The following is a 20,651-nucleotide window of genomic DNA, read 5'->3' as shown; positions in this document are numbered from 1 at the left end:
AAATTACATGTACGCTCCAAAAGTCATTTCAACGAAAATAGTGAATTATGACCGTGGCGGAAAAGAGTTTAACCACCCCTATATGAAGACGCCTCTTACCCAGTTAAGAGCTATTGATGTAACGTTAATTAATCTTACTTTGGCAATTAAGATGTTTATAGACACTAATTATTATTATTTCACATTTTTATGTGCTTGTTTTGCAATGAAAGTGAAAAAACATGTTTTGTTTTTCAATGTTTGCTTGTGTATAATAGGTCCTTCAGGGGCAGGATCGATTATACCCTCTTCAAAAAAGTTTGTAGGCCTATAAGCTCACAAAAATAAATTCGATTGTCAAGATATTTACACAGTCAATGTTTGTTTGTTTATCTTTATCCTGCATTGCGGGAAAGCGGACGAGCGCTATGCATCGGTGTACGCCTTCCGACATACACCTGACCCACACTGCAGCCGACAGCAATGTTTGTTTCCGGTTGTCTACTCTACTTATGACTTAAATTTGGTACTACCCATTACTCGAAATCGATCACTAGGCAGACGCAATTATCGTAAAGTTTCTTGCCCAGAGAAACAACAGCAAGTGCGGGTGGCTGGAGTCGAACATGCAGGCTCTCGACTGCGAGCCCAACGCGCTCACCACTCGGCCACGGCTGCCGACTAATGCTAATGCTAATGAACATTAGGCTAATGAACATTAGGCCTACCATATTTTCATTGCCTAAAAAGGGGACACGTTTCCCCAGCAGGTAGAATTTTAGGCTTGAAAAATCGTTTCCATCATTTTAGATCAGGGGTGGGAACCTTTTTAGTATTGCGGGCCACATAAAATGAGAAATAACACAGGCGGGCCAATAAAAATGTCGAAATTTTATTTACAGATAAAAAATGCAGCGAAGTAGACAATGATTTATTTCACTTTCACAGCTAGTGGGATGGCTGAAAGTTTATATTTATGATGAGTCGTGTACTGTGATGTCTGCTGACACGGAAGAAGTTGCAACTCTTAACTGCATCTCCACGTTTTTATCAGTCAGTTCCAATCTTTCTGGAACATTCTGCCTTCATCACCAATCTTTCTTTTCTTTCCAGAAGCCATTATACAACGTAAAATTTTGCAAATTTGAGAAGTTGGCTACTCTGCAAAACACTTTTCACAAATTGCATAACTGACCGATCAACAATAACTGGTCACATGGTGACGGTCACACTGTGACGTACACATTGTTGTTACAAATGGCCTTCTATGATGGATTAACTGGTCACAGAAGGCCATTAGCAATATAGGCTTCCGAGAATGCAGGGCCTACTCTTTTTTGAACTGTTGTTTCAATATATTTTGGGAAAAGAAATTTTAACGCAAATTGACTGAACGTTTAACTTATTTTTTCTCATTTTTAGTGCTTCCTTTTAAGACAACAAATGATTTTATATCATTAAGAGTCAGCAAAAAGTTAAAAAACACATAATTTTTAGACAGTTTCAGTCAGACAGCCATGATCACAAAAATGTGACAAATCAGGCACGATCTACGGGTAGCCAAGACTTAACTTTCTCCAACAAGGAATAGCCAGCCTTAACGAAATTGTTAAATTACTTGCAAGAAATATGATTAAAACGGTAGGCTGCACAAAGTGCACATACCGTTAAGATGCTAAAAACGACTGAACTAAAAATCTGTCTCTTTCCTTGCAAAGTTGTAGGCCTATCCATGCAACGATTTCTTTTGCTGGAGGTTAGATGTTATACACATTGCACTTTATAGACATTCGTTTCGATTTGTTTCAAGTAGCCTACCAAACGAACCAAACTGAGTTAGTAATCAACAACGTCTACAACCGTTGTATCAATATAAAACGTATGTAGGTGGTAAAAGAATAATTTTTTGTGAAAGAATGAGCATGGCTATTAAAATGTCGTTTAATATCTTTCAGTGAACCAGGCAATGAACGTTCAACAACAGTTCCATAAAATACGCCAATTTCTTGTAGAATTTATAAATCAGCATGTTACATTGGTAACCTGTACAAAATGTTTAGAAAACAAATAGCCTATAAGCCGCCGCTGAAACGTCATCAAGCAATATAATCCCGTTGAAAATATAAGCATGAAAACCCAAACTGTTAAAAAAAAAGGACATTTGAGCATTTTTTAGTGTCCTCGGAGGACAATTCAATGTCTAATAGGTCCTGCATCTCCCCCACTACAAAAAAATAGTAAAATTGAGTTTTTTGTTTATAAATATTTTTCAAGTAGTCCTAGAATAAAAAGTGTTCTCAGAGCAGATATAAACATGCCACTTCTGCAGCTTTTGATGTAACGTTCATCTTTTTATCTCCAGTGGTTTTCGAAATATGACAATTTTTATGAAAATGGGTACTGGTTACCATAGAAACGCCCAGCGCGACCGTGTGACGTCATTATTTTCAATTATTTTTTTTCACGTTTGTGTTTGTAAAAGTCCACTACAACTTTTCAGAAAGTTAAGGAATTATCCATGAACCTCGCCTCTTTATGGCACAGCCTACTACCGATTCTACTTACTAACACTGCACCGTTTGTGCTTGCCAACATTACTTATCACTAGAACGGCCGAAAAAAAAGTATCCTTCCAACGGCCGCTGGTGTCGAAATCGACACTTTTCACAAAAACTTTATTTTTCCGCAAAGTTAACAGTAAGAGTTCGTTTTATTTTACACTGATAAAACTATCTGAAGCACTTATTACGTTTGTCACCTATTTGCGCTGTTCATTTTTTGGTTTTAGACGAAAATTATGACGTAAGTTACCAGGTTTTGATCAGTTCGAAGCTTGACTGTATCTGTATCTTCACTCTATACGATGATCTAAGAATTCAACAGAGCGAAGACATAATTATCATAAAAAAAGCATAAAGTTTTCTTATTCAGGAGAAAAAAATCAAACAAACCAATAAGCGCTTCACGCAGTGCAGCTTTTGCACTCTGTGACTTTCCAGTCACCATTATCACACTTCCCACTTTTCGACAGTGACTGTATATGGTAACTGTATTGTTTTTGCAATAATGTCCAGCACATTTTCTGCGTTTTCTAGATGATCGTCCATGCTCTTCTCAGTGTAGTGTCTGATTTCGTTTTAGCACACGAGCAGTTCTCAAGCTCTCAATGAGCTGGAGGATAAAATCATATCGGCTGATGTTGCTGCCAGAAAGTTTTTTACTGCAATATCTAGCATGTTTGTCCAAACTGCAAGAGGCCATCTTCTGCTTGCTGCATGTGTGGTGCATTTTCTTCCCATTTGGTCAAACACATCAACTGCTACTTTGTTCTCGCTATAAAAATGGATCACAGAGGGTTTATTTTTCTCTGTAGCATCAATACTGGGGCTGTCATGCATAGTGGAAAAGACATTTGCATTTTTCTTTTGTTTGCACTGATAGTTCACAAGCATGCAGCTGTTCGTTGAATTGTAGAAGAATTTACTGGAAAATCTTTCTCCTCCACCCTTGGTCATCTCCTTTGTCAGTCCTTTACTGTTAGCTCGAATAGTTCCAACAATGGTTACGGTATATTTCTTTCCTGTAGCAAACCAGTAAGATTCACCCTAGCGAAGAAGTTAACTGTTGTGACGTTGTACCCGTCTTGTCTGTGTAAATTGGTGGTGATCCTCATCACTACATCCTCGAGGAAAAGCCTTTCATTTCGTTGCTCTCTTTCAATGGCTCCGAGGTACGATAAATACGGTACGCCCACGGTATGGCATACGTATTTGGAATGAACCTCGGCTAATACCCAGAATTTCATGCCAAACTTGTCTGGTTTGTTTGACATGAACACGATAAAAGGACATCTGTTTTCCACTGGAAACAGCTGCTCATCGATTGGCAGGCTCCAATTCGGAGTATAATTGTTTATGCAATTAGCAACAAGTCCTTCCACTGGCTCTCGAATATGAATAAACTTATCTGTTGCAAATCGCTGGTAGATTTATGGAAGGTAGGCTATCTGTAAACTCAGTGCGATGACCTAAAATCAAGCCGAGCGATGACAAACTTCAAGCCGAGCGTTGGACAATAGGGTGTCTCGTTTTTGAACTTTTTTTTAAATTTTCTCCGGGTAGTAGGAATATGGTGGCAATGAGTGAGAAAAAAATCATGAGAAAATTTGAGATTCGTAACAAATTGTCTTCAGCCTCCTCATGGGAATCAAAAATCAAAAAAGGGGGTCAAAATTTTTTCCAAAAATAAATTTAGTTTGGGTAGATACAATATTGTTTAGATATATCTAATTAGCCTAAGAAAAAAAACTTGGAGTCATTTGAACTATTCCTTCAGCTTCCTCACAGCTTCTGAAAATTTCCATTTTGCTGAAATTTTCGTATTTTTGTGGGTGGTTACATACAGTAATAAGCTACATAAGTGCGTTAGACATTTTACCAACTATGAAACGTCATTGTATTTCTCTTTATAGAACTGCCCTGAGCTGTTGCGTCATTTTTAATGAAATTGGGTTAATTTGGTAGGAAAAAGTGACGTCTTTTATTTGAATTTACGTCACTGACGAAGTTTGTAGTTATGTAACCCATGGCCACCTGAAAATGCGGCCTGATTTGTCACATTTTGCAGATTTTGATTACAGGAACTGCCAGTGCTTGACTGACATGTTTTGAGATGTTTTTACTTTTTGCGGTTTCCTAATGACATAAAACTTTTTTGTCGCCTTGGGGAAGCAGTTGCAAATGAGAAAAGGTAAGTTGAAAAACGCTGGATCAGACTGTTATTGAAAATTAACAGTCTGACTAAAAGCTTCAAAATTAAATTTTCTTTGTTTTTCAACATGTGAGGATGCTAAAACCTATTGTGTCATCTGGGGAAAAGAATAAAGAAAGCGTAAAAATCTAATTTTAGAAAAATTTATTTAAACGTTCGCCCAAAGTTATAAAAACCTGGAAATTATGCAAATGTGACAGATCAGGCCGTATCTTTAGGTGGCCATGTGTATCCACAAACAAAAATGCAAAATTTTCAGCAAAATGAACATTTTCAAAAACTGTGAGGAAGCTGAAGGAATAGTTCAAATGACTTCAATTTTTTTTAAAGTTAATTAGATAGGCTATATCTAAACAATATTGTATCTACCCAAACTAAAAATATTTTTGGATAAAACTGCGTTTTTGACCCCATTTTTCGATTTTTGTGGCCCATGAGGAGGCTGAACACAATTGGTTACAAATCTCAAATTTTGTCATGAGTTTTTTCTCACTCATTGGCACCATTTCCCCACTACCCCGAGAGAATTAAAAAAAAAGTTTAAAAACGAGCTACCCTATTGGACAATTACCATGAGAAACGCCACATGTAATTGTGAAAACTACTGAATTAGTTTTTTTCACACAGGAAATCTTTTATATTTTTCAAATCTTTCTATCTTACAATTAAATTTGTATAAGGTGTCGATTTCGACACCTCGGCCGTTGGAGGTATATCCGCACATGGCAGATAACATAAAAAAATTTTATAGAAAAGTAATACTGAACTATAAAGTGTAAGCATAAATGGGAAGCTACTGATAGTTTGAAAACATTGCGATAACAATTAAGGCCCAAAATAGTGAACTAAATTTCTAAAAGTGTCGATTTCGACACCTCGACCGTTCTAGTGTTATACATACATACAACCAGTGTTTTTTTTAAGGTGTTTTGGGGGACCGAAACGGTCCCCCAAATTTCTCCAGCGGTTTCCCAAAATTTGGACTTGCAACTACAGTAGAAAAGTAATGGTTGTTTCTCGCTATGTCTTGTCGATAATACTAATATAGCCTACGATCAATAGTTCACGTCCGGAAAAAAGAATAAGTGGAGGTACAGCTAACAGCTGAATCAAAGAGTTATTCACAAAAGAAGTGCACCTTCGATACTCGTCAATGTTTATTTCTGATTCATGGCGCATAATGATCAGTTTTTACGTGTGGAAACATAACAAGCAGAAGCCAACAAGCACACTTTGTTTGATTGTGCAGCAAACTTGTTTGGCGGCCGTGTTGGGCAGGCTGTTTGGTCGCTGTCACAATCATTTAAGCTGTGCCTTGTCGAATAATTCATTTTATGTTGCGTTGATTGTATGTAGTTGTGGCTATTTTTTGGTTATTTTTTGGTATTTAAATGAAACACTTGCGGCCTCTTAAAACTACTTAGCGGTCACCCAAACCAAACCTTAAAAAAAAACCTGCATACAACCATTCCATTTAAGTCAGTAATTTGGTACAAGTGAGTTTACACCAAACAATTTACAAAAAAATATTGACCTAACCACACTCCTTGCCAGAATGAAAAATTAAAACAGTAGCCTAAACATGTTGTTATTGAAACATAAAAGTCTGCTATCTGTGGGCTCGGGGGGGCCTCCCCCTTGACACAGCACTGCACTTCAGGCGCAATTAAAGTTATTGGCTAAGTGAACAGTTTTTGTAAAGTTTTCCAGAATATTGTGAGCAATATTCGGCATATTTTTAGCCGTATAGCCTAAAGCTTTGTAAAGATACACTAAATTAGTAGTTTATGAGTAGGTTTAGACAAAAAATAAAACATTACTGTCAGTTTGTTTACTTTTCATAGAATTTAATTGTATAGTTAATTTTAATATCAGCTTTAGGCCTAGTTTTAGAATACAACAGCACATTTCAAAACCTCTAGAATTTTGTTTTTTGTTTTTTAAACTTACGTCCAAACAGCCCTCCTATACGGTACCCTAAAAATTACTTTTCGAGTAAAAGCCTTGTATTGTAGGTTAGTGACATCATTTTTTGTTTATGGTACTAAAAGTGCAAATTTTATTTACTGCTGTGCTAAAACACGTTAATGATGCACAAAAGCGTAGCAAAAAGACATACCGTATATTTTATACTAAACAAATACAGAATAGGCTGCCATATTAAATTGATCCAAGGAATTGTACAGCTTTTGCCATGCACGTATGCCTTCTTAAGTAACCTACACGTATCATTCTTACAAAACTAGAACTTTAAACTTACTTTGATAATGTGTCACAATCAAAATGCTAAGCCTCAGGACAGGCTACATTATGTGTCGACTAAGCGTAGCCTACTGTTTTAATTGTATAATTCTTACAAAGTGTTATTATCTGTTACTGCCCTATATCTTGCTAATGACCCTTGATTGCGAAATCTGTATTATGTGACGTATTTTTAGAAGATTCTGCATACGTGCAAGACTAGAAGCTTCACCAACAAGATCAAACAATTTGTCAGGTGGTAGGTTGCTATGACGCCATAAAGATGTTTACCGGTAGTAAAACTTGACAGAACAATGAGTTCTTATGACGTAACATTGTCGTACCTTCTCGAAGCTACTGGTCAAACCATACCTGCTATAAATAGTAGCGTAATTTGAGTTATTGATAGAGGTAGAGATTATGGTGAGATGATTGTTGATGGAAAGTTGAATTGAAGTTGAAGTTATTGAATACGAGTAGGCTAGATGAGATTTGGTGCTATTATAAGTTGTGATCGAGATTAGAGTTGTATAAGAAGCTGTGAGTGAATCACGTTAAAGTCGATTATAAGAGTTACAAGCGTTGAAATCTATTGCTGTTCATTGTTACTTTGATTATTTGTTTAAAGATTTGAGCCGTTCGTTAAAGTCCTTCAAGAATTTTTATTTATCATCTCAGTAGTAGAACTATTCGACCATTTAATTGACTGCTTTTCGTTGATATCCCATTAAACTACATCATTCTTCTTCCCTCAGTCTTTTTCCTGGTAAGAGATAGAAAGAACCGAGACAATATGATAGATATGTAGTCATTGACGAAGCCACACTTCTGGAGGAAAAACTTCACAATGCACTTGAATTTATCAATTTAATGGGGCAGCCTATCCCAGTGGCGTAGCAACGCAATATACTGCCCTTAAATTTTTGCACGAAATGACGCCTTTCCCCCCTTGACATCGTCGTAAATGCTGATTAAAACTCCACACAACAGAAGAATTACAGCTGTGTTTGTTTACTTTGATTGAAAGTTTTTCTTACGAAGAAGTTTAGGACTGTTTAACTTAATTTTTAATTAAAGAAAGAAACAAGGAAATTCTTTCGCTTTCGTCTGCTTATGGTTCAAAAAGTAACTTCTCTACCCAAATTGTACAAAATAAGTTGGACCCGATCCACATTGCACCCGATCCACATTGGAACCGACCCATTTGAAGCGAAACCGATCCACATTGCACCCAACCCACATAAGGCATGTAACGTGATAATTAAAGTTTCATTGCTTAGGTTTTGTTGGCCAGACATGATCAAACGGCCAAACAACAAAACCCTACGCCACAGCGTTAGGGTACACTGGTAATTTACAGTTGTGATATTCTTAGTTGCATATTTATTCTTTTGCGGCATAAACGATTTCTTTGTTACATCACACCCAAGTGCATTTCATCTGTGGTTGGCTTGAACAAACATATATCCTCTACTAAGATGCATTTTTTTTGTCGTTTACAGGCTTGCACCGGTGGTTGAAGATTTAGATTAAGTGGACGGAAAGGCAAGGAAGCTAATCTTCGTGTCCACCTTCAGGCACGTTATTAGGTGTCGTGCCAAAGACACAGCCGCATACTCTTGAGTGGTGTCGAACCGGCGCCCTTTCGATTGCCATTCCACGGCTCTCACCACTCGGCTATACAGCCGACAGAGGCATTGATGTCCTAAAAAATCTTAATATGCACTTCCAGCCACGCGAACCTGGTTCAAAACCCGAATAAGTTGGCTGTCCCGACTATACTTGTTTTCTTGCTTTCGATGCCAACCGCGAGATTGGAACCATTATAATATAAACTACCTGGCTTCCATTTATCTACTGAAATAAAAACATAAGAAAAGATTTTGAAAATGTTCCAGTTTCACTCCTATACGGTAGTACAGTACTGTGTATACAAACGCGATACTGTGGGCACCTCTTGATGACAGGAAGGTGACGTAGATGTGGCTACGGTCGGTCGAGTTGATTGTGACGTTGACTTTTTCACCAGCCATTGCCACAAAATTTTGAAGGTCTGCTTCTATGTCTGCTTCGGTAGAACGCATGACGTTTAAGTTGTCTGGAAAGTAAAGAGTTACATTGATTACCTTATGCAAGCATTTCTACTTGCGCCGTTCGTGATATATTTTGGGATTAAAACGTGAAAAAATGTCAACAATAAATCGAAAGCAATTCTAGTGAAGCAAACATGAGATTGATGTGATTATGTCTGACCCTGGTTGTAACACGTCAGCTGCAAAACTGCTCTTAAAAAAACACAACGCCAAAACAGCTTCTAGACATCTTTTATTGATAATTGTGAAATTGTGACTTTTCCAAAGATGCTGAGCTTACAGGAAGATGTAAACACTGATAGATTAAAAATATTGTTATTAGTATTAGTCACTCTCAAAACGTCAAACGAGAGAAACAACAATAACCTCAAAAAACAATGAAAGAAACATGCTGGACATCTGCAAGAAGGTAAAAAAGATAAAGGAAGTCGTATAGAAGAAAACAAAAAAGAACAAAGATGTTTTTGACACACCGAAAATTCGAAAACGGCCTGACAGCATATATTAGACAGCAATAGTAGAAATAAAGTTATCACTCCACGACTAAAATGAGAAGCTGATCGGCAACGTTGATAGACAGTGACAAAGGTTTATCCATAATCACAAACCATCTATTTGATAACAAAACCGGACCTGTAGTGTGACCAAACACAGAAAGTCTGTAACTGTTGCCGTATAAGCAGTCATTGTTTCCGTCTGAGCAATTGAATGAAACCTTCCATCGAGAGTAAGTCCCGTTCCGTTCTTCCCAGTTGTCAAAAGTGATTAGTTGTACTTCCTGTGTGACGTCATGACGTGTGGTCAGGGTCTGTGTTTCTGCCACTACTGAACCTGTTTATTTGAACAAAGGAAAATTGATACGTGTTTGTAACACGACTCAGTTTGCTGAACAACCGATAAACGTTGAACTAACAAAATAATATTATTAAGTTGTTTCTGTGAGCGGAATAACAAGTCATCTTATTCTTGAATGCAGGAAAGCGTATCGGTTTAGATGGATAAACATGCCATCAGATGCAAAACATTTTGATACTTGATTATACCAACACCACTTCAGTTATAAAACCACAATGCCAACTTATTCCCAATTCGATATACGTATGTGACAATGTTTCGCTACAAAGATTTGTAGTTTGACACCATAGCTGGTAACGAAAGTTGAAATTTGCTGTTGCCGATTATCCACACGCGACGCTTTTCCAGTCTGGCGGCACACAACTCTACCAGGGGCATAGCCAGCACACAATTTCAGGGGAGGGGCAAATAAGTATTTTGCACATGTGAGTGCGCCTGGCAACAAGCCACCGAATGCGAAGCACCCATGTGTTCTAAAATCTAAAGCACTTATGCATGTGTGCAACAATTGCTAGAGAGATAAGGAGATCAAATTGTTGTTCCGTAGGCTACTGGCATACAGGACTAACAATTATCACTTTAGAGCTGCAACATCACGCAAACAACCACCGATTTAAACTGAATTAATGAAAATCAAACAAACACTTCAGAAACGACAAAAGGTCTATCAATGCTGGCTATTCTTGCTGTAGGCTACTTGGCTGCAGAAAAAGACGCCCTCACGTACTTGTTTGGTCCGGTGTGTAGGTGGTTCTGTTTGCGTAGACCCCCAGTTTAAACTTTCCTCCATTTCTTCCCTCCAGGTGACGTATCTCGTAGTAATATTCTGTGCCAGCGGTTAAGGAAAATCTGTTCGTGGAGGCCGCACCAAACCTAGCCCTTGCAACCAACACCTGCATGGAAGAATTCGGGAGGTTTGTCAACAAAAACGGCTGTGATTTACCACCACCACCCAGCAACCCAGATGGTACTGTCTACTAGTGATGCAAGCCGCGCCGCGCCGCGCCGCGTACGCGGCCGCTTTTGACTTTTTCGCCGCGTGCCGCGCCGCGCCGCGTGGAAGGTTGAAATGACAAAGCCGCGCCGCGCCGCTTGCCGCGTAAACTTTCAAGAAATTAATTTTTCGTAAACGTAAACTTTCAAGAAATTAAACTTTCGTAAACGTAAACTTTCAACTTTTCAAGAATCAGCTATGAAACTTCAAATTTAAATTGGAAACACGGATCAGTTATTTTTCCCTTCGGAAACCCTAAGATGGAAAGCTATGCAAATGCAAATTGCAAATGGCTTGCAGTTGACAGGGTTTTAGGGCTTGCTTGTCAGGGAAGCTGTACGAATGTTTTTGGTTAGTAGCCTAGCTGATAAGCTCAGTTACCAGGCTATAGGCCTAGCGCAACTACCGCATTATTTACTATATCAGTTAGCCCAGTGAGTTCAGGCTATAAGTTTTACTCTTGTGTGTGTAGTTCATATAGCCATCATCATCATCATCATTTTGTTCCTTCCTCGTCTGGAGGGTTGGATACAATGCGCCATTGTTCTCGACCATGAGCTGTGCGTACTGCACATTCATAACTTAATTTTGTCCATTTTGTGATGTTTGTTGTCCAAATCATTCTTTGTCTGCCTTTACTTCTTTTACCGTTTATCTTCCCTTCTATTAATGATCTTTGTAATGAATTTTGCCTTATTGTGTGTCCGAAATACTTCAATTTTCTTCTTTTGACTGTTTGTAAGAGCATTTTGCTTGAATTGAATTTGGAGAGTACTTCATCGTTAGTGATTTTTTGTTTCCATGAAATTTTTAACATTTGCCTGTATGTCCAGAGCTCGAAGGCATCGATCCGTTTCTCCATTTTTTGTGATATTGTCCAAGTTTCAGAACTGTATAATAGGGTCGACCAGATATAGCATTTTAAGATCCTGAGACGAGTTGATAAATTTAAACGTTGATTGGTTAAAATATTTTTCATTTTTCCAAATGTAGTTCTTGCAATTTCTATCCGTCTAAGAATTTCATGGTCACACCTCCCATCTTCAGTTATTAAATGACCAAGATATGAAAAAGATTTTACTTTTTGTATAATTTTATTGTCAATTATAATTTGGAGTACTGCGGTGTCTGGTGATTTTGAGATTATCATTGATTTGGTCTTTTTAGTGTTAATTTTCATATTAAATTCTTTACCAATTGAGTTAACATTGTCCAATATTTCTTGAAGATCTTCTTGTGATTCAGCCAACAGAACAGTATCATCAGCATAGCGTAAATTTGTTATATTCAAGCCACCAACTTTTACTCCTTTCATATCATCAATTGATCGAAAAATCATTTCTGTATATAAATTAAAAAGACATGGAGAAAGTACACATCCTTGGCGTACTCCACGCTTGATATCAATTCCTTTAGATAAATCTTTTTCCATGCGAATAAATGCTTTTTGATTCCAGTACAAATTAATAATAAAACGTAAGTCTTTGCCATTCATACCAATATTGGACAAGCAATGAATCAGTTTCTCATGGTTAACTCTATCAAATGCTTTCTCATAATCAATAAAACATGCATATACATCTTTATTTACTGCATTGTAACTCTCACAAATTGTTCTGAAGTTAAGTATACCCTCTCGTGTTCCTTTACCAGTTATAAATCCACTTTGAGTCATGCTAACCTCATTCTCAATAGATTTTCGATTTCTTAATAAAATTATTCTCAACAAAATTTTCAGTACATGACTGATCAAACTTAATGTTCTAAAGTCACTGCAGTTCTTTGCTTTGGATTTCTTTGGTAGTCTGACAAAAACAGTTTCATTCATTTCTTTAGGTATAAATCCAGTCATATATATTTCATTACATAATTTGTGTATGCGTTTTAAACTTATGCCATTGAGTGCTTTTAGCATTTCTGGATAAATGTTATCCTTTCCTGCAGCTTTATTACATTTCAGATCTTGAATGGCTTTCTCAACTTCAGATATCAATATTTCTTCTCCTTCGTTATTGGTAATTTCAGGCATACATGTTCTATCATCATCATATAATTCTGTTACATACTCTTCCCATCTACTCTTTATATCCTCTTCCTGAAATAACATTTTTCCCCCACTATCCATGATGCAGCTGTTTGCTTGTTCAACTTTCTTCAAACATGTTAGCTGTTTAACTTTATTGTGTAATTCAAGTGACTTATGAGATGCTTCTAGATGTTCTATTTCACTGCATTGCCACTATAGCCACTGGCATTATAATTGCATTATTGCTTACAAAAAGTGTTCAAAAGTCCTGATACTGGATCCAGGAACATTCTATTTGTCTTAGTTTGTATTATGTCTTAGAACTTAGATGCATTGCTGATAAGAGAATATGATCTGGTTAGCCTGGCCAATTAGTGCACAACTGTATTGGTACTAGGTTACCAGTTATATGCCATGGATGCTTTTTCCTACAATTGACTTTCTAAACAATAACTCGTTAAAATATTTTTTTTTAATTTTGTAATTTGCGGTGTGCGGTGCGGTGCAGTGTCAAAGTTCCAGATAAATTGCGGTGTGCGGTGCGGTGCGCGGATAGATGAGTCAGTTGCGGTGCGGTGTGCGGATAAAAATTTTGGGTTCGCTGCATCTCTACTGTCTACACACAAAAATAAAACTTTAAAAGAAAGGTTACAAAATTCCAGTGTTACAGTTGTGTTGCTGCATGGTGATTGTGACGCAACACCCATACAGCAACTGCACGTCATGGCAGGTGGCTTGGCGGCCGCCGCATCATCAGTTGAGAACAACGACCTGTTTGAAAAGTTTGTCTGAGGTCGAGGAAAATTTAGACTTTACCTCCGTCATGTCTTGGTGTCAAAACTAAGTGTGAAAGGAATGATACAGCTTAAGCCTAGTAATCGTCATGATCGCCTACCGCTTGAGCAGGATCATGACCATTCCCGTTGAAGAAAAGTTCTGCTAAGTCATCTGCTGTTATTGTAAGAAAATAATCAGCGTCAATGGATGGAACGAAGAAGCCCCGAGTCCTCGACACGTATGGACTGTTGAGGATGTTGGTTACATACGTGGAATCAACAAACTGCAAGTCTTTAAAAAAGTAAGCAAATATTGTTTAAATTTTGAATCAACAAAAACAAATATTTGAAATATGAACTTGAGCTGGAAGGTGCAGAGTGGTGAAAGGATCAAATTGCCACCAAGGAGGTCGAAGCAACCAGAAGAGAATCGTCATATTGGTGGAAAAGCATCAATTGCACAAATCTTGCTAATTTTTCAGATGCCATGTTTTTCGTATAAGTAAATGATTAAAGAAAGATTCACTGGATTCTAGGCAGGTCCAGTTGAAAAATTGCATTTTTATCTTGGCCATTACTTTCTTTATATGCTGCGCTGATGATGATACTATTCATATCAGTATGACAGTATGATATCGATATACAGCGGAATCACAACGTAAACGACAATAGGCATACTACAACCATAATAACATAAATGTATGATTTGCTTTTAAATTATTACAATGAAAAACTCGGTCAGGACACACGCTTTTAATTGTTTTTGCAAAGTAGGCTAACAATAACTCAAGTTACTGAACAAGGGAAATAGGCATGGTCCTGTGAGAAGGTCAAGGCTGCATTGCAGCTAACTCGTTAAACCTCATTTTTGTTTGTAGTTGTTTTTAGCAATGGCTAAAAATATGGTTTCAAACATTTTGAAAATATGCTATTACTTTACCACTATGGGTTCCTTCATCCAAATCAGCTGACACACTGCCCACCCCTGGATAAACTTCCACATTTATCCCTCGACCGCCGCTGTATAAAGAGCGGGATGGGACTTCTGCGGGCGTCAGGCACTGTATCTCGTTATGAGTAACACTCTGTACCACGCAATCGCTCCCTCCAACCATCACCTATCAATCAATTTACAACGAGTTGAAGGGTGCACTCATTCAAATAAAGCTACTGTACAATCAAGACGAAACTTTATAACAACTTTGAATGGTTCTAAGTTGTTATCATCTAATTTGTATTGTAGCCGTTTCATGAAGTTTGTTAAAACAGATTAAAATCGATAAAAGCAACGAAATGTTTACAAGAGAAGTAACTGTCGTAACGTCACAGTAACAAAACTAATTGAACATCGTATACCTTTGCTCGCGTTCCAGAAAGGTCATCAAAATTGCGTCCTTTGATGGTCAACAGTGTACCTCCTGCGATGCTGCCAGCGTTTGGCGACACATCTGTGATCACTGTAAGCGAAAAACCACGGTGAATTTTTTATGCATGTTTTGATTTTCTAAGTTTTGCTATTCCTTATACTATAGTAGAATTTCTTAAATAAATATAAATTTCGCAAGGTCTTATTTTGCTTGGAGCAAACACTGCTCTCTTTCACATTGGTTTTACCCGGTGAGCAATTAATACTTTTCCACTCGCTACTGCGCGTATTTAATTTGACGACTCCCAGTCTTTTTCCTCGCATTATTACTTCATAGTGCTGGGGAGCCGCAGTGCAAAAAGCTTTTGTTTTAATTCTTTTTGTAGTCTAGTTTTTGCTTCATTTTTTCTTTTTGACTACTCGTGAGAAGTCAAAATTGGACGATTGTTTTCTGATGTAGGCTACAAAGGCGAAAAGCAAGAAGCAAAATTAAATGTGCCACAAAAGACTACGACAGTGAAATCGACTATTATTGTGTTGGGCACACTGTCTAACAAAAATTTCGTATCTGGCAACCATCCAGAATGCGTTTTGGGGTAAACTGAGGGCGCTGAACCAAATTTGCAATCAGATTATTCCATATTTGATATATAAAAAAATCAGGCTCAAATCAGCTTAACACAATGTTCAATATGATGTTGCAACAATCCAAAGAGGGCAAACAATTGCTGCTACTACAAACAACAATAGACTATTTGTTGAACTCTTAAAACAATGTCTACAAAAGGATCGGGGAGCACTGTCTTTTACTTCCCATGAGCAGGGGCGTTGACTCAGGCTTAACATTTTGGCAGGTTTCGCCAGCCACCAAATTGATTTTTTATCCAGTTTGCGTAGAACACTATTTGGCGCATTTGCAGATGGTGTGGTCTGAGATTTGTTCCTGCTTGTCGCACTCACAAATTGCAAATGATACCAGCCCCATTTGTGTATGTTGGAGCGAAGGAGTGCGACGCCAGTGCGCAAGCGGTGACCCGCACCCAGGAAAAAGTATTCCGGTTTGGTGGGAGCCGGTGGCGGAGATGAAACTTTGGTTAAATTTTTATGTCAAGTTAAATATTTGTGCTTCTGGATTGTCCCCCTCCCCCCAATTAAATGAGTCATGCTACGTCACTAGTCGTACATACATTAAACTTCAAGTTAGCACCAATTAATTTTGTTGTTGTGACTGCAATAAGCATAATTATACAATCATTCAAATTAATCCTGTATGAATTTTTTGTATATAAAGGGGGTCGCAATGACACTATTATGTGAAATTCAAAGTAAAACACACGTAATGGCCGTTTTCAGTATTTCAAAAACTAGATGTGATAGATTCTGGCGCTGATTTCAGATTTATAGTCAGCGCTCAAGAATTAACCAAAAACAGTTCAAAAACTCTGAGATATATGAGATAGTGTTTATGAGCAGTGCTATCAAACATGGGCTGCGCTTGAATGCCCGTCTTTTGTTCACAAGAAACTGAACAAAAAAATTTTGCAATACTGCCTTAGGATCGACAAAAGTTTCCGCGTTGCTGCAACATCTGAATAGAACGTAGGTCTCCTATACCATTGGATCACAAATCCACGTCCACTTTTCTTAGGAAATCATGCGGACTCAGCAATTACCAATTAAGGAGCAATTGGTTGAAGTTGTTTTTATACTTCTATAAAAAACACTTGCAACATTATAAGAAGCATAACAAATCTGCTTTGGCGCGGGGTTCTTGTTTCAGTTTACCTGCCTAATATGACGTGGAATAAAACAGAAACGTCACTAACGGAACTGCAATACAAGGGTGCTATACCTGCATAGGTCTGGATCATGTAGATTCTGTTGTCTGCGCTGATTCTACGAACAGCAGCCACTGGAAGGGATCGGCCGTAATTTTGGTCCACTATGAACGAGATGTTTTGATTTCCCACGTACGAGTTATTGACTAAACAAGCAAAACTCCCCCAGTCCGATTGACCGTAGTTTCCCAAAGAAATTGTGAATCTGTTCGAAAAGAATAAAAACTTATTTGCTTTTCCAATCAACCAATAGTTTATTTGCCAGAAACAGGAACAGTAGCCTTCCAATGTAGTCCAAGAACATCGTAAATCTGGGGTGGTAAAAGGATAGACCCTCGGCCCCAGAGGCTCACACGACGATGAGGAACAGTACATGGTCGAAATATGCAAGTTGTACAATGTACATACATTGCAAAAGTGGCACAAGTTCCCATACTGACAGGGAAACAATGAAGCGACTATACGGTTTGCCAATATTTATAAATTGTAGGTGGCTATAAACACAAAGTCAAGAAAATATGACCTAAAAAAAAAAATTTTTTGAAGAGCAGTTTTCTTTTGAAGCGTTCTTTTGCATGTTACATTAGTTCGCCTTAAATTTTCTTTTGCGACCATTATTTCATATTGTTCCAACGTCTCGCGTTGTTGAAACGACGTCTAAATGGAGTTTAGCTATTAGTGCTTCAAACATCTCTATTGCTTTCATCATAAATCGAGTTACAAAGCAATATCAATTAGGTTTGGTGGCTGTGCAAATTTAAAATATTAACTTTTAAAAACTGTTTTATTGATGCATACTATTTAACCTTTTTGCTTTTTCATTCTTTTCCTTTTGTTGGTGCCAATCCCCTGTGTTTATTTTGACGTTCTTGTCATGTTCGATCCAACAAGGAAAAATTAAATTAAATGGAAACGTTTGTAAAATTTGGAAAGTAAAACTCAAAGCAGTTTGTCATTCCCTTGTTATTGCATTGACACAACATAAGCTTATGAACAAATAACAACTCAAAACTAATCGCTCAGAATGTGAAATCAAAGTATTTTCATTTATTGCATGCGATGTCATCATTCATTTGGTTGCCATTTATTACTACATGTGTGCTTTTCTTTGCTTTTGTTTTATTTTTTACTGTTTGTTTTTTAGGTTAAGCTAACTACAGACATAAAGCCTACTGCATGATTTACTATTCAGGCACGTTTTAAACCTTTCAAGGTTTTGCCTCCTTTTTGGCTTTCCCCGTTCATTAAACGTGCTGGTAGTCCTATAATATAGGGTTGGCCTATAATATAGGGTTGGCCTATATCCACTATTGTAGTTAGTACAGTGGTATCTTTTTCGTCCCAGACGCGTGAATGATGAAATATAAAATGAATGAACGAATGTGATACAGTTTTACTAAAAGCAGGTCTAATTAAAATTACATTATGGAGTTAAGTTGCTAGGATACTATTTATCTGTGTCTTCTTCTTTCGTATGAGAGATTGGTTTTTGACTATGTTTCATTGGGGTCAAATGTCCGGGCATTCTTCGAGCAGCCACTTGATGTAGAGTCCTCCAACGTTGACAGGCCAACTGCCCTTGCAGGAGTAAACGTCGGGCAGTGGTAGAGGATGTGGTCTGCTGTCTGTTCCTGTACACCACAGTTGCATGCCGTAGATGTTGATAGGCACTATTTGTGTATCAAGAATGCGAAGCGCCCAACCGCCCCAACACCCCTACTAAGGCGATTCAGCCGTACCCAAGCAGGTCGACTGAGATTCTTTCCTGGAGGCATGGGTCCAGCTTCGGGGACAAAGGTGTGGAGTTTGGAGGTGTTGTGTGTCCACTCCTCTTGCCAGGTATTGGTGATCCAGGATGAGGCACTGGTGTTGTGCTCCAGCAAGGATTGTGCTTGAGCAACAAAGGTGTTTCTCGATTTGAGGCGTTTCTTTATTACCGATCTGGTGATTGTGGTTGTGGAGCGCTTGGTGTGGTTGTGGAGCGCGTGGTGTGGCTCCAGTGACCGGCGAGCCAGGGAGAGTGTGGCAGCTCTGTGGCGAAGCTCAGCAGGGGCGATGCCTGAAAGAACTGGTAAAAACTCAGTAGGTATAGATTTCAGGCATCCCGATACAATACGCAAGGCGTCGTTGATGGGTTTGTCGAGCAAGTGAGTATATAAGCACTACGACACCATACAGGGGCGCAGTACTCCGCGGTGGAATGGACAAGAGCCAGGGTTGTGGTGCGCAGAGTTGTTGCTGTCGCACCCTAGCTCGTTCCTGCCAGTCAACGAATAAGGGTGATGCGTGATGTTACTTTCTTGCGGAGTGATTCCAAGTGTGTCGGTACGTGAGAGTCCTGTCCAAACTAACACCTACGTAGACTGTGATGTTACTTTCCTTGCGTTCGTAGATTCCAAGTGTGGGGTTAAAGGGCAGAATGTTTCCATCGATGTTGATGGTCAGCTCACTCTTTGCTTCCTTGTTGTTTAGATGGAAAGCGGTTGACACTGTTTTAGATTTACTGAGCTTGAATCTCCACTTAAGGAGGTAGTCTTACATCTTAGCCATATCTTGAGTTATGGTCCTTTTCGGTGGAGACCATTCCGAAGCGTTATGCACCATAGCCAGGTCGTCTGCTAGGCGTACAGCTTGGATGTTGTTGGTGGAAGGTCATGGATGTAAACATTAAAAAGGAGTGGAGCTAGGACGCATCCCTGAGGAACACCGTTCTTGGGGCGTCTTGGCCTGCTTCTTTGTCCGCGTCCGGTGGTGAGGGTGAAACTGCGGTTGTGGACAAGCTCCGTAATCATTCTGACCATGTGCCGGTTGGGAAGAAGGTGAAGAAGTTTGCAGACGAGGCCGCGGTGCCACACTGTGTCTCATGCTGCAGTGAGATCAATGAGCACGGCAACAGCCTTTTTCTTTTCCTCAAAACAATCCTCTATGTCTTGGCTCATGCGAGTGACCTGTTCTACAGTTGATCGGCCACGGCGAATACCTGCTTGCTCTGGTGGTAAAAGTGGGTCAATGATTGGATCGACTCGGGTGTGGATGAGCCGTTCGAGGATTTTAGCGTCATCCTAGCGTCATCCAGGGGCTTGTTGGGCTTTGGTATGGCTATGACGTCAGCTCGTCTCCAAGTTTTGGGTATTTTTAGGTGGTGCAGGCAGGAGGAGAGGAAAGCGTGCAGCCAAGATGTCAGTGCTTTGCCGGCGTGGAGGATGAACTCTGGGCATATTGTTCTGGGTGCTTTGCCTGGCTATAGGAGGTTTAGAGTAATTTTTTGAGGATGAAGTAAAATCTTCGAGGTAATTGCTGTAATTGTAATTGCTGTAATTCTTCAAGAGTGAAGTCTCGGGATATATTTTGCTCAGGTGGTGTTGGAATCTTCCACAGTTCAGACACTTCCTTAGCCACTTGGCGAGCCGTGCTTTTATCACTTAAGGGCGGTATACTCCATTATTCACAAGTTGTGATGCAATAGAGTTGGCTATAATGGGGCGTTCTCCAAGCGGTTGTCTGGACCTGCTAGTTAGCCTTTTAATCGTGGACCATGCTTTACGGCTTGAGTGGGTGAAGTCGATGTTTTGGACCGTTTCTTCCCATCACTCTCGTCTGTTGTTATCAAGCCTTGTGATCAGTTTGCTGGCCGCTAAGTCTGATGCGTGGAGACCAGATTCTCCATTTGCACTGATATTATTGTACCCCTAGTCAGTATGCTGACAATAGAA

The 20,651-nt window shown here is 38.8% G+C and overlaps 1 protein-coding gene across 1 annotated transcript in view; it reads right to left on the bottom strand.

Moving 5' to 3' along the window:
* LOC145785882 (fibrocystin-L-like) overlaps positions 1 to 20,651 on the bottom strand; it is a 74,502-nt gene that overhangs the window by 41,805 nt on the left and 12,046 nt on the right. The window contains exons 6-12 of the mRNA XM_082597585.1: positions 16,953 to 17,143; positions 15,091 to 15,191; positions 14,675 to 14,852; positions 13,854 to 14,026; positions 10,666 to 10,831; positions 9,717 to 9,914; positions 8,945 to 9,088 (exon numbers count right to left, since the gene is read on the bottom strand). Coding sequence (XP_082453711.1) covers positions 8,945 to 9,088; positions 9,717 to 9,914; positions 10,666 to 10,831; positions 13,854 to 14,026; positions 14,675 to 14,852; positions 15,091 to 15,191; positions 16,953 to 17,143 — 1,151 coding nt within the window. The remainder of the gene's footprint in view (positions 1 to 8,944; positions 9,089 to 9,716; positions 9,915 to 10,665; positions 10,832 to 13,853; positions 14,027 to 14,674; positions 14,853 to 15,090; positions 15,192 to 16,952; positions 17,144 to 20,651) is intronic.

Source organism: Aplidium turbinatum, chromosome 16 (genome assembly GCF_918807975.1).
Source record: "Aplidium turbinatum chromosome 16, kaAplTurb1.1, whole genome shotgun sequence".
NCBI classification, from domain to species: Eukaryota; Metazoa; Chordata; class Ascidiacea; order Aplousobranchia; family Polyclinidae; genus Aplidium; species Aplidium turbinatum.
Note: the sequence above shows the minus strand (reverse complement) of the source record. Positions and strands in the feature narration are given on the sequence as shown.